The 14701-nt window shown below is 40.4% G+C and overlaps 1 protein-coding gene and 1 long non-coding RNA gene across 2 annotated transcripts in view; one reads left to right on the top strand and one right to left on the bottom strand.

Annotated features, from left to right (window-relative positions):
- Positions 1-1624: 1624 nt before the first annotated feature.
- Positions 1625-2951, bottom strand: LOC137501880 (uncharacterized). Its single transcript, XR_011018668.1, has 3 exons — positions 2617-2951; positions 2139-2297; positions 1625-1851 (listed from the first exon to the last, which is right to left on the bottom strand). It is a non-coding gene; the product is annotated as an uncharacterized lncRNA (long non-coding RNA).
- A 4047-nt stretch (positions 2952-6998) lies between these two features.
- The window catches only part of LOC136859346 (peripheral plasma membrane protein CASK), an 842635-nt gene continuing 834932 nt past the window's right edge, over positions 6999-14701 (top strand). The window contains exons 1-2 of the mRNA XM_067138692.2: positions 6999-7030; positions 7527-7639. Of these exons, the coding sequence (XP_066994793.2) occupies positions 6999-7030; positions 7527-7639 (145 nt within the window). The remainder of the gene's footprint in view (positions 7031-7526; positions 7640-14701) is intronic.

Below are 14701 nucleotides of genomic sequence, written 5' to 3'. Positions count from 1 at the left end.
TAACAAGCACCTTGCCTTCTATTTTTAGAAGTGAAGAGAGTGCCTTTCTAACAACTAAATACTATTGCCATCTACAGTAAAATGTTATTTAGGCCTGTTGCTCAGGTGGTAAATGATTTAATTTTGCTATATCTTACATTGCCTGTCAAAACTGTTTGTAAATACCAATTATATAAATTAATGTTTGACAGAGTAGGGTGTATGGGTCTTTTAAGATCTTGGATTGACTTACAGGGTAATTAATCTACTCAACCTTTCATTACAAGCATGTAACTGTCATATGGATATACTTTTTATAAATATGTACATGTTCTGCCATCATATCCCCTTAATATCACATCCCGCAAAATACAGTTTTTTTTTATGTTGTAGATTAAAATCTACAAAACTTTGGTAGAAACACCTGTCAAAATAGTTACAAATGAATTTTTCATCTTTGTTTTTCATTGTTTATATGGATCTACAGCACAAGAAATAAAATAATCGGTCTACCTTGATGCCCCCTGTAGGCCTATATGTTATTAATAAATTATAAGTACGGTGACAGACATGAAAGTAGTGATTGCTGGTGCAGACAGGTACCAATGGCAGGAGAGTACTTGGAATGAGGAGATAAAGGCTACCTAAGTTACAAAGGTATAAGGTGGCAGGGAGGGATTCTGTCAGGTATAACTCTAGTAAGAATTTTGTCCTATGCAAACGACTTGGTCTATTGAAACTGTGCAATCTAATATCTTGCAACTTCAAAAAGGATGCAATGAATATGACATGAAAATTAGTCGTTTCAATTCTAAAGTGATGGCAGTAGGGAAGAGTAGTAGAACTGAATGTCAGGTTGAGAATACAAAATTGGAACAGGTAGATAATTTCAAATAGGTATTTAGGATGTGTATTCTTCCAGGATGGCAGTCTAGTAGGCAACATTGAATATAGATGCAGTAAACCCAATGCAATGAGCTTGCAGTTGTGTTCAACAGTATTCTGTAAGAAGACAGTTAGCTCCTGGACAAAACTACTCATGTCTTTACACTGGTCTGGCTTCAGACCACCTGTGCTGTACATACCTAATGCAATGAGTTTGCAGTTGTGATCAACAGTATAGGTACCAAAAGAAGGAAGTCAGCTCTTGGACAGAACTATCAATACGCCGGTCTGGTTTCAGACCACCTGTGCTGTACAACTGCTTACTACATACACACAGAAGGGACCTACTACATGTATTTCAAAATACTCCTTTCCTTGTAAACCATACATGTTCTACCACATAAAATATACAAATTAAGATGTTGTAATAATGCTAATAATTTTAAAAAATTGGAGTTAAGGTTCTTTCCCATCAGGTGCTAATACACATAACTCACTGAGGATTCAAATAAATATTGATAGATAAGTATAACAAAAACTGATTTAATTAAAAAAGTAGAACATTTCTCAAGAACATAAATTTTATTTGATTCTTTCTTGATCTAACACTGTATACAACAGTTCCTGAATTTTAACTTTGAAAACCCTTCGACCTAGTACACTCATTCTTTCCATGTCATCACAAAGACACTAAAAATAACACTGATTACATTTTCTTTTCAGTTTTCAGTATCCTTTCTAAATATTCACTTAACACATCACTGTCACTTTCACATTTCTGTTTCTTTTATTTTTAACTGCTTGCAGAGCTGTTTGTAGAAGCAGAAGCCACTGGACTGGAAGTTGAAGTCCCTTCAGTAATTTCTGAACTGCAGGAGTTAGACCCCTCCAACACAAATTATTTCTGCTTCCTCCTCCTCTATTTCAGCTTGGTGAAAAGGCTCTCACACATCAGGTGCCACTTCCATAGATGTGTTTGTTACAGAACTGAAAAAAATGAACAACATATTAATGCAATTCTTCTAAATTGGAGCTATATTTTAGTCTGAACACAAGCCTTCTGCTTAAGAAATTGTTACTTTCAATAATTATTTTAGTAAGATGATTGTTAGGTTGGATTATATTATATTACTTTCAGTTATATCTGATAAATTAATGAACAGATGGGTGGAACTTATGGCCTACAGACTGAATCTTCCCCTCACTCTTTCACAACTATAACACTGGTCTGTAGTGTAGGCCTACTTTTAAAAATAAATATTACAGAATTGTACCTTTTTCCAGCAATGAAGAGTTCCAGAAAGTTGAGAGCATTGAAGTAGACCCATTTTATGTTTTCTGTACAGCAGAACCTGGGAGGAGAGGGAGGATGTTATCTCTCCAAGTTCGATATCCAGCCTTCAGAATTTGCCTTGTTTTGGCACAACTTTTTCCTGAAACAATGAATCAGAATATTGTGACAAAGAAAATATACATGTAGTAGGCCTACTTATGGCATAGGCCTACACTTATTTGTCATTAAAGCGAACAATGGTAGGCCTATTCATTTCATTAGGTACCGGTACGAGATGGAGGTTAGGAAAGCACTGCTTATGTTTTCCAAACATTTCTTCAATTAAGTTACAAGAATGATAATTACTAGTTCTCCTAGTATAACTTTTTTTTACCAATCTATTCCGTATAATATATTTTATCAATAAATAATCTAAGATAACACTATTCATAAGATAATCGTAAAAATATAATAATTACCAGTTTTTGTCCCAGTTCTCGACGCTATAGAATGCCATACAAAATTCACGGTCTCCCTATTACTATATCCAGGGAGTCTAGGATTATACACCACTTTGTTTTCATACACTAAGCAAATTAATGTTTCGATTTCATCAACAGATGACTATGTTGCGTCCGCCATCATCGAACGACTGCGACTGAAAAACGGACACGTTTGTTTTCACAAACCAGTCGATCTTCATCGCTCGTAGTTGATCGCTGACGATCGATGCTGTGTGACTGGTGCCACTGCCCTCTGTAGGTTTGTTTTCTTAGTCGGTTGATCGCAGTCGTTCGATCGAGCCTGTGTGACAGCCCCCTAAGGATGTCATCTACGGTTCAATATTGTGCGACGGTACTCGAAGAATTCTCGTTCTCAATGCGCTGCGGGTCAGTATTTATCCAATACATAGCGCTTTTTTGCAGGCGCAACGACGATATACTGTTTGTACTGTATGTAATCATGTAATTGTTAATTACGTTACAAGGGCCGACAGTGAGGTTTTACGTTTGAACCGAGATGCAAGGCGATGGGCGAGGGCTCACTTTTGGAACGAATACGTGAAACATATTCACCCTTGCAAAGTATACAATAATTTATTTTATACCACGATGAACAGTTGATACCATCCATTAAAGAATCGATATCGTTCAAGAATGAGTTGATTGATCTATTGACTCACGCACATGACGCAGTGTAGCCGTCTTGTAATGATCTATTTTATATGCATTGAAAAAGAGGTTTAGTTTAGTTTTGAGAACTTTTGGAATTCATACTATGTTAAGGATTCCTTCCTCCCTCTTTTTTTTATCCCACAGTGCTGTTTGTTCTTGGCCGGGATCCTGTAGAACACCTCTCTGTGTGCTGAAGCTCTGCTTAATGGATTCCAGTTGAATAGGTTCAGCACCATGGCAACAGCACGCGGATACTCAACCAAGCCAGAACAAACATGCGACAGCTCCGTTAACAGGTTTACTGCATCTGGGGGTAGCTTACTTAGGAACATAATCTTCACCTACTTTCGGTCTTCCAGACGGTGGTTTGATCCCTGGTAAAGCTGCAGTCGGGTCATTAATGTGTAGACCGGACGGTCTGGTTTAGTTCAGCACTTTGAAGCATGCTGACAAATAAGGCCACAGCTGCTACATTCCCACTCTTTGTTAAGCCATCGTCGTTGAAAATGCATGCGTTAGAGCGTTGTTAAACACACAGGAAAAATAAAAAATAAATTCCAGTCGTACATGAGAAACTTCTTCGTGGTACGAGTAATGTAGAAATAAGCTTGGATATGAGAAGTGGTGGATTCGTACCCCTCCGTGGACAGCCCTGGATGTGCATTTGCCGTTTTCACACCAGATGAACGTCGAGGATATACTAAAGCTATGATCGCTACCTTCTTCTGCGGATCCTACCGTAAAAGCTTTATTTCTGTTTGTTCTTTTCCATTTGTATTCTCTAGTCGCTTTATGCTTCCAAAATTTGTCAAATTTGTAATGTATTTCGTGTTTTTATTCGGCGGCGTTGCAATTGCTTAATGATCCTTCTATAATTCAATGGTTTTACAACTTTTACTACTACTATTATTATTATTCTGAGTTCCTGAGTTTCGCCGGTGTACCGTTACATTAGGCCAAAGTATTATCTAGCCCTAATGACACTATTGATCTCTTAACGTTCTTCAGGTCCGGATCCTTCGAGCCCGTATTCAGCACTTTCCTCATAGTGCACACCACTATAATCTGTAGCTCAACGTAGTTTGTCTTTGAGATTTAGCAGGTGAATTGCATAGTACTGTATATATTCCCGTTCCAGTACAGTTTCTACTTCTGATTATTGTAAACCGGTTGTGGATGTTACTGATGAGACCTCTGGCCAAACATATCCCCTGATGAATGACGCCAGTGTTATCATGCCGTTGTATCTACTCAGCAGGGTCTATTGTAAAGCAGCCACTTACGATGTGCCATGTATTTTCTCTGCCTACGTTACACATTTGGCAAAGGTCACTTGGAAGATCTTGGTCTTTGAGGATGTGCTTTTGGTAGTTCTTTGTAGCTACCACTTGGTCTTGTATGGCCACCATGAATCCTTGTGTTTCACCGAAAATGTTAACCACTTGCAATCACTTAACATGATTCATCAGTCAATATCTCGCTGGTTCAAGGAGGCCGGTTACCTATGTTGGAGCTATTTACGTTTTCACAGTGTCGTCGTCGATCTTGCTGTCTGGTGCGTCTGCTAGTCGGAGGGATGTGATGCGCACATCGATTTTACATACTGCACTATGCAACGTACTGTTTCCACTTCGTTCATGGGAATGTTGCTCTTTATTTCATGTTGCATCAACACAGACAGGTCTTATGGTGATGATGGGATAGGAAAGAGCTAAGATCAAACAGGCCTTATGAAGGTACAACCCGAGCGTTTGCTCGGCGCGAAGATTGTAAACCACGGAAAACCATCTTGAGGGCTGCTGACAGTGAGGTTTGAATCCATTATCTCCCGAGTGCAAGCTGACAGCGAACAGCGTAGCCATCTCGCTCGACAGTTCTTAGAAATACTTCCTCAGTAGAGTGATTTGCCTGTGATGGAAAATGGCAATGTCAGTCGCCTGTCTCCCATCTTACCTTCTAGGCAGCCGGGCTGAGTGGCTCAGGCGGTTGAGGCGCTGGCCTTCTGAGCCCAACTTGACAGGTTCGATCCTGGCTCAGACCGGTGGTATTTGAAGGTGCCCAGATACGTCAGCCTCGTGTCGGTTCATTTACTGCCACGTAAAAGAACTCCTGCGGGACTAAATTCCGGCCTCGGCGTCTCCGAAAACCGTACACGTAATTCGTGGAACACAAAAATCAATAACATTATTCCTTCTTAGCAGATGGAATCTTTCACTTTGGATGTCGGATCCAAAGTTTTATTATTTTCAATTTGCTTTACGTCGCGCCGGCTCGGATAGGTCTTATGGCGACGATGGGATCGGCAAGGGGTAGGAGCGGTATGGAAGCGACCGTGGACCTTAATTAAGGTACAGCCCCAGCATTGGAGTAAAATGGGAAACCACGGAAAACCAGCTATCTCCCGAATGCAAAGTGATAGTTACGTGATCCATACCACGCGGCTAATTGCTCCGTTTCTTCTTCTTCTTCTTCTTCTTCTTCTTCTTCTTCTTCTTCTCTGCTTAACATAACGTTTCTGCCTCTTAGGACCACGGTTAACACTTGTCAGCCTTTTTGGATTTCCAGCACAGTAGAGGTCTCGGTAATTCGAGGTGGATTGGACCGACACTACCTCAAAATATAGAAAAAACTCGGACTTGCGAAATAACATGAAAAAGTCTGTGTACATGACAAAATTCACTTATGTTAAACATTACAGCACAGTAGTTACGGAAAAGAACAGACACATTGCCTTACACTATAACTAATTGTTAAGAGTCATTGAATAAAATAAATCGGCATAAGTTAAACATTAGTGTACCTATTTCAGTAGTGATGAAAATAAAAACACTAATTTCGTTGTAATTAAATAATTGTCGAGTGTCTTCTGTTTTAACGAACTGCACCGTTTCCGAGCAGCGATGTCACGCCACCGTCTAAACGGCAGGTTTCCTGTCAGTGTCGGGCATAAAGGGCCCATAGACTTGCAATATTATTGCGCAAAATGGATTGCAATATATTGTTAGCTGCCCACAGACGTACAATATTACTGCACAACAATCGGGTTTGTGCAATAAATAGAATCGTGTGGAGATAATATTGTTGGTTGTGCAATATATTGTGCAAAGCGCTCGTAGACGTACAATATGCGTGGCAATATATAGGTAGTCCATGCCGCTATTTTGTTTGGTGAACACTCTTTTCTGTATCAGGAAGCCGCTTCACTTCCTTCCGAAAGTTTGTACGCAGAGAACTGATTTTTAAAAATAACTTCTTGCTTGCCAGCGTTCGGATATTTTTCGCGATATTTCTCAATAAGCACCTTGTTCTGTTCACCTTTTTTTTAACTCGATTACTGTAATCTTTGCTCTTAACGTCCCATAGAACCGGAAGGCCATGGTACACTCCGATAAAATCCAAAATAAACTTTTTCACCTTCTGTTTGTCTGCCATTACGATACGTTCTCCCCCACTTGCTGATACCAACTGGCGGGAGGACGGAATATTGCACAATATTGCCAACACACGGCACAGTATTTTGCTATTTGCGCAATATATTTCAAACTTTTTGATTTCGTACAATATATTGCACAACCCTTCAATATTAAATACACAATATCAATTATATTGCACAAACCCCGATATTGCGCAATAATATTGCACTTCTATGGGCCCCTTAACGCATAGCTGCCACTAGTGGGAGGGGCATGGTTAGGGGAGCTGCCAAACTGCGTTCAAGGTCAGTCCCCGTGTTTTGTGTTCAGCTTTCGCCTCGTAATAAGACGCTCGCACACTGAATATTGACGATTTATTATTTTTGTTAGTCAAATATTTCATCAGGGATTTATGGGAGTATCGAGCTATGGAGACTCAAAATAACGAGACTCTACTCCCTTATCTTGATGGAGAATGCAGTTCTTCGCTCTTCGGAACATTTTGCGACCGGTCGTCTTCTCACGCTGGATCCTTTATTTCGAGTATCCAGGTCCTGAGTTTATTTCTTTCTTGAACCAACGTCTCAGAGACATCGACCAGATCCTCCTCCACTGTGTTGAAAAGCTTCTGTACATACAGGATCAAAAATAGTTACAGTGGAAAGAAATCATATTATGGACTTGTGACATGGAGAAGTGTTTACCTGTATATATTTTCCGTCATAATATGCTTAATGTCGAGGATGTTATAGCTCTGTTACTGTTGTAACTACATTTTTTTTCTCTTTCTGCTTGTTCCAGAGGCCCGTTCAGCGTAGTACGGAGATGTCTGCACCGGCAGACACAACAGCAGTTCGCGGTGAAGATCGTGGATGTGGCCAAGTTTACATCGAGTCCAGGCCTCAGTACGTCAGGTAAGTGCATAACATGTACCACTCCAGACTAGAACGCCATCATATCGCGGCGCGCGCATCTTTAATACTTCAAGGCACAGAACCCCGCAGGTTACCGTTCGTCAACTGTTAGAAATACTGTATTTCTGCTGAATAATTACATAAGTATGACTGCATATGAAATGAGATCACCATTAAGTCTGAGATCATAGATGTACCGGTACCTACAAATGTGACTCAGCTTCAACACCGTCTTTGCTTTTTCGCCAGCTGCCAGGACTGTTGTGATGGATGTCCTGAGTTACACTCTAAATTTATGTCCAAATGTAACTGCTTTAGAGGATTGACTGCCAGCCTTGTGGCGTATGGGTAGCGTGTCTTTCTCTTACGTGAAAGCCCTCGGTTTGATCCCCGGCCAATCCAGTAATTAAATTTTGAACTGAAGGTTGAAACGGGGCTCAATATTTTCGTGAGTTTGAAGTAAGAAACTGCCTGATATGAGAGACAGCGGACTCTGTCGAGAAATACAGTGACTACGTGACTGCGATGTCTGTAGGTCATCTAGCTGGGCAACTATCGTCTTGGTAGGCTAACACCTTCAACGAAGCAGCAGCAGCAGAAGAAGAAGACCGTATATTCCAAAACAAATTATTTTCTCTTTCGTTTATAATATCGATACTGAAGAGCAAAGATAATCTTGTTGACTCTTACTTTCATGAAACTAGAAGTATTCTGATTCCTACGCGAGTAAACTCTTACAATGAATAATAGCATAGTGTACGTGATGTGATATCCGTCGAGATCAACTGGTATTTATATTGTTTATATATGCATAGCCGATAAGTACCTTCAATAATTGTTGACGAACAGTTCATTTCCAATACCGGTTAGCAACTGCACCGGACGGCACCAATTTTTAATCATACCAAAATATATCGTCACACACGTACACGATTATGCGTACGCACCGTTATCATCGTCAAAAAAATGTTTGTATATATACTCGTTCGGTGCCTTACTTACTAAAGCACGAGTCTAATAGAGTTATATAGGAATGTTTTAAGACTGGCACATATTCAACAAATTTAACCAGAAAAAAAAGTTTATGGATATACGAATTCGAAGAATGTGTTTGTACTCCTGCAGAGAGTTCATCCAGCTCCATACCGGCCGTCCAGCAGTTTTCATCTCTCTTGCACTTTATTGTAGCACAGAATTCTTTCCCGGAATATCTAAAGTTGGGCTGGAATTGTGATCTTCCTCGTCAGTGAATTCCACGCTTTTGTTCGTCAGAAATTGCCTTGGGAAATAATTTCATTCCTTGGAATAATTGAAGCCGAAATATGCGAAACACGTACTAGGTCCCTTCATAGTCTCATTGACTTGCTCCATAAATAAAAATTAATGATCGGCGTTACGAGAACTTCCTAGTTCACTCAGTTTACTTACCTTAGCATAAGCAAGTGCAAAAAGAAATGATACATAGGCCTACTTCAGGGTAATTACTGTACTCATCGATACTTAATTCTTTGCTCGCTATCAAGCTTCTTGGCCGAATGTTCAGCATACTGCCTTTCGGTTCAGATGGTGCTGGGTTCGATTCCCGACTGTGTCGAAAATTTTCAGTGCGTGTGGCTGTCCTCTGGCTCGGGGACTTGGTTTTTGTGTTCTTAATACACTTCTCTTTAATAATAGTAATTATGTGTGGCCTCCGGAGAGGTCTTGTGCAGGTTTTTCGAGTTGACGCCGTGCAGGCGACCTGAGTGTCTATGAGGATTGGGCCCTACCTAAGATTAATTCTAATGATGAAGACTGCACAAACACCCAGCCCCCAAGAGAAGAATCAACTAATGGAAGTTAAAATAATCGACCCAGCCGGGAATCGAATCCGAAACCCCTTGGACCAAAGCCCAGTATGCTAACAATGGAGCATACTTAACTATACGCCGAAAACATTGGATGTGTTAGTGGAATATTAAATCACCACCTCTTCAACTGTATACAGTAAACCTCATAATAACCACCACAGAAACACACAATTCGGAATGTATTCCTTCACATGGAGTTTTCGTCAAGAAGAGCATCCCGTCGTAAAAATGGGTCACATACAAATCAATTGCCGACCCCAATTAATTGATAAGAAGACCAGGAAGAAGGAAAAGAACAACAACAAGAATAAGAAGAAGTAGAAAATTATCTGCTGATGAACTTTCTCATAAGTGATCGAAAGTTAAGTGATTTATCGTTTGTACCCTACGATTTCGCTGTATTTATATTTTTGGGAATTCAAGGGATATATTTTGTACTATCAAATGTTCCAGTGCTACGCTACGCTATTCTCCATTGTATACGGATTTGTACGTAAATTACTGTACACGCAGTGAGAAAGATTTTATTAAATTGCATGTCTGTTAACGTTATCCGAAAAACACTACGGGTCGGTCCTATTACGTTGTTTCCAATGTGAGGTGCGCGTTGGGGAGTTTTGATTATGATGTCAGGCCATATTTCCTGCTGCCATTCACAATCGAGTTCGGGAGTTTATACTATAACTGTATGCTTACTTGCTTACTGCCATTCACAATCGAGTTGGGGAGTTTTCACTATAATGACATGCCCCTTTTCCTAATCCCAGTAACAATCCAGTTGGGGAGTTTTGATTATAGGGACAAACACACTTGCCTACCGCTAGTCATAATCGAGATTGCGAGTTTTGATTACAGTGGCAGGCCTCCTAGAGTACTATAAAATATGCGTGAAAAAAATAAAAACTTAACCTACAATCGAGAAATCTAAGGTATAAGTGATAGAGATACTACAAAAAGTCATAGAACCTAAGTTGTAGATCTCTCCGAATTGAGCCTCGAATGCACTGTTTTGTGATATGACTTACCGTTTAGAAAACAGTTACCTCCAAAAGAAGGTCTGCACCGTCATTAAAATTGCCACTATATTTCGATGTTATTCGCAGCCAAAAAAGTTACCCATTTGAACATCTTGGAATTTATCCGTCGGTTACAGGCTAAAATCAATCATTTCGCCAAATTTCAGTTTTCTAGCTCGTCTGACAAATGTGTTAACTACCTTTATTGGGGAGACTAAAAAATCGGACTTTCAGGAAACTGTTCAGCCCATGAAAACTACTGTATAGCTCATCGCTTTGGAATAATATACCCCACTGGGTGAAAGAAATGCTTACACTTGCGTTCTTATGCTGAGCCCTGAATTCCAAAACCGTTAGTGGGTTTGATCCTGCCTCAGTTCGATGGTATATGAAGAGGTATCGCTCGTGGGAAGCTGGAAATCTGCAAAGCTCGTATCGTTAGATCTACCTGTACATTAGTGAACTCTTGCCGCACAAAATATCCGGCTCCTCGGTGTCCTCCGAAAACTTCGGACGCAAAGCATCATTATTGAAAGCAGGCTCAGACGCCCTAGATTTTCAATGACCTCCTCTCTGCGAGAAAAGAAAAGCAGCTCGATTTGTTCTGGGTGATTTCCAACGAAAGAGTAGCGTTACAAAAATGTTGCAAAGTTTGGGCTGGGAAGACTTGGGAGAAAGGAGACGAGCTTCTCAACTAAGTGGTGTGTTCTGAGCTGCCAGTCGAGAGATGGCGTGGAGTGACATTAGTAGACGAATAGGTTTGAGTCGTGTTTTTAAAATTAGGAAAGATCACAATATGAAGATAAAGTTGGAATTCAAGAGGGCAAACTGGGGCAAATATTCATTCATAGTAAGGGGAGTTAGGGATTGGAATAATTTACTAAGAAGTTCAATTAATTTCCAATTTCTTTGCATTCATTTAAGGCAAGGCTAGGAAAACAACAGATACGGAATCTACCACCAGGGCGACTGCCCTAAGTGCGGATCAGTAGTGATTGATTGATTGTTTGTTTGTTTGATTGATTGATTGATTGATTGATTGATTGATTGATTGATTGATTGATTGATTGATTGATTGATTGATTGATTGATTGATTGATCTGAACCTGACCTGCTATCAGCATCGCTCCCCCAATGTTTTCCTAAACTGAGCACATTCAAACTGGCCTCAAGTTCAGAAGCATTCTCAGACGCCCTAGACGTGGACTGGTGTTTTCAGGCTTCGACTAAAGATTTTCCACGGGCATCTAGGTTTTTAGTTGCCATGGAAAGAGGCTCCACGTCTCAAAAGTGTCACAACCTACCCGCTGACTCTAAATAATTTCCAGTTAACGGTATGTTATGCCACTTACGAAATCATAGACTACGAAAGAAAAAAATGCGCAAAGGGAATAGTGCATTGTAACACTCAAAGGAACGAGAGTCCAGATTTTGGGATTCACACTCACATACATTTAGAGAAATTAAGAAAGAATATAAGACAGTTAAGAAAGTCGAAATTAATTGAGGACAGCCGGATAGGACAAATATGTAAATACCATGTGGATATATTGGAAAAATGAAATGTCCCTCACTAAATTGTGATGATATGAGTTACTGATTTAAGAAAGCGGCAACCCAGGATAAATTTAGACGCAGGCATTCTTAGGTAATCAGATAGGAAGATGACTTATGGTGTTATTACTTTAGCCTAAAGAAGCAGACGCAAGAAATTAAAGACGAAAACGGAAGTAAAAGAGAAATACAATTAAAATTATAGCAAATGTCAGAAAACACCTTGCGGTGTGAAATAATGGGTACACTCCGCGGTACTGTTGAAATATTAACAGCCACCCTTAGTACTATTCGAAAGCGACTGTAACCCACAAAGGTATTCCGAAAATATTCCGCAGAATGGCAGCTTGATGGCTCTCTGGCCTTCTAACCAACGAAAAACCACGAGTTTACAGGTGTGATGACGAAAATGGCGTTGCGTTACTTCACTGCTGGCAAGCAGCCAGAGACGTTGCCATGGAAACCGATAGTTTCATTGTCGGTCTGCGAGGGTGTCCAAAACTCAATGCAGAGCAGAGCATGATCCCGCAAAAAATAGTTATTTTCTCCTTCATTTGAAGAGTAAGCGAAATTATGTAGGTAAGAAAAATATTTAAAATGAAAGGACGTTTCATATATTGTGTACCGAGCTCGATAGCTGCAGTCGCTTAAGTGCAGCCAGTATCCAGTATTCGGGAGATAGTGGGTTCGAACCCCACTGTCGGCAGCACTGAAGATAGTTTTCCGTGGTTTCCCATTTTCACACCAGGCAAATGCTGGGGCTGTACCTTAATTAAGGCCACGGCCGCTTCCTTCCCACTCCTAGCCCCTTCCTGCCCCATCGTCGCCATAAGACCTATCTGTGTCATTGCAACGGAAAGCAACTTGTAAAAAAAAAAAAAAAAAAAAAGTGTAGAGATTTTACAGTGAGTCGATAGTGTATGAGAACATTTCAAAAACTCGTTTGATCTCCCTATAAACCCCAGTCTGTTGCATGATTCTTTAATCATGTGCATATGAAAACCTGCTCCTGGATGTGTAAACATGAAGTTTGGTCGAGATCTGTCCAGGCATTTCGCCTTGATGGTGCAAACGACAGTCAGTCAGACAGACAGACAGACAGACAGACAGACAGACAGACAGACAGACAGACAGACAGACAGACAGACAGACAGACAGACAGACAGACAGACAGACAGACAGACAGACAGACAGACAGACAAGCTAAGGACCACTGTTACGGTCTTGTGTTAACTTAAACTGGATAAATGTCTACGTCTACTGTAGACGCAGTTGCCAAATCATCTAAGGCACTCAATACTAGGAAAGAGTAAAAACTGAAAAAAAGTGGTTTGGCAACCTCTTCACACCAAACAAGGATCACTTAGAACTCGTTAACTTGGCAGGATGCACGGTGTGATTGACGGCTGGCTTCCAGCTCGCTTCCAGGAACCGAGGCCGTCATGTTTTGTCCCCCAGTACTACCTTACAAACTTTGATGATTAGGCCAACTACTCCAGGACCGAAAAATCACCTAATTAGCATGTCCGCATGGCTGTATCGAACAGACAGACTACGCAAGAGAACAGCAAGCAGGTCGAAAGTGGTACCTCTTGAGGAAGGGTGGTAATACAGTATCGGGAATACCAGACGGATCCAGTTCGAAGGGACGCTGTGTTCCCTACTGTTGAAAGTAAGAGTACTCTATGCGCAGGCGGAAAAATGATCGTCATTACCTCAGGGGGTCAAATCTGAAGGAAATCCTTAGGGAGATCATAGCGTAAGACGTAGTAGACAAAATGTCCCACTGGTGAAAAAAGAAAACTTCCATCACAATTATTATGATCATATTACTTACTTTTCCTGGGACATACACGAATGCAACAGTTCTGGGCAGTATCTTAAGAACTGCAAAATTAAGAAAAGATGATGTGACCATTGTATTTCTCGACAGTACTAAGGCGTTGGATATGTTAGGGCATCTCCATATCGAGAAAATCTGTAGAATCACCATTCAAACTAAAGCAAATAATAGTTCAGTTGCAAACAGGTAACTCGACTGTTATAGAAGCAAATAGGGAACGGTCTGCATCGATCCGACTTAGAAAAGGACTTATGCAAGGTGTGCCACTTTCACAACTCTATACAACTTAGCTACCGACTTCATATTGAATGAACTTTCGGAGCAGTCGATCTCCTCTTCAGGATTTCAGAAGCTCACTTGCATGGCGTTTGCAAACGACACCGTTAAAATAGCCAATAGCCAAGGACACGCCGTTGTACTAACTGGCATGGTTAACGAAGCGTTTAGAGAAATTGGGCTTCAGCTAAATCTGTCTAAATCAGTGGCTATAAATATTGTAAAGGAAAGGCTTACTTACTGTCGTTTGGTAATTGAAGAGAGTATCTTTTACTATTCGACACCTTGAACCGGACGAAAATATTCGATATTTGGGAGTCAACTTTCACGACAATATTATTTTCGATCATCGAAAAGTTATAAATGACCTAAAATGCAATATCGACAATTTAGCAAAGAGTCCTCTGTTAAAAGCAGAGCAAAAGTTCTTGGTTGTAAATCAGTTCATTTGCCCTATTATATACCCTCTGCAGAACGCTAATGCCACTAAAATTCCGCAGTCTTCCTTAATTCATGTCGACAGGAT

The sequence above is a fragment of the Anabrus simplex genome, chromosome 1 (genome assembly GCF_040414725.1).
Source record: "Anabrus simplex isolate iqAnaSimp1 chromosome 1, ASM4041472v1, whole genome shotgun sequence".
NCBI classification, from domain to species: domain Eukaryota; kingdom Metazoa; phylum Arthropoda; class Insecta; order Orthoptera; family Tettigoniidae; genus Anabrus; species Anabrus simplex.
The sequence above is the reverse complement of the archived record's forward strand: the minus strand, read 5'-3'. Positions and strand labels throughout refer to the sequence as shown.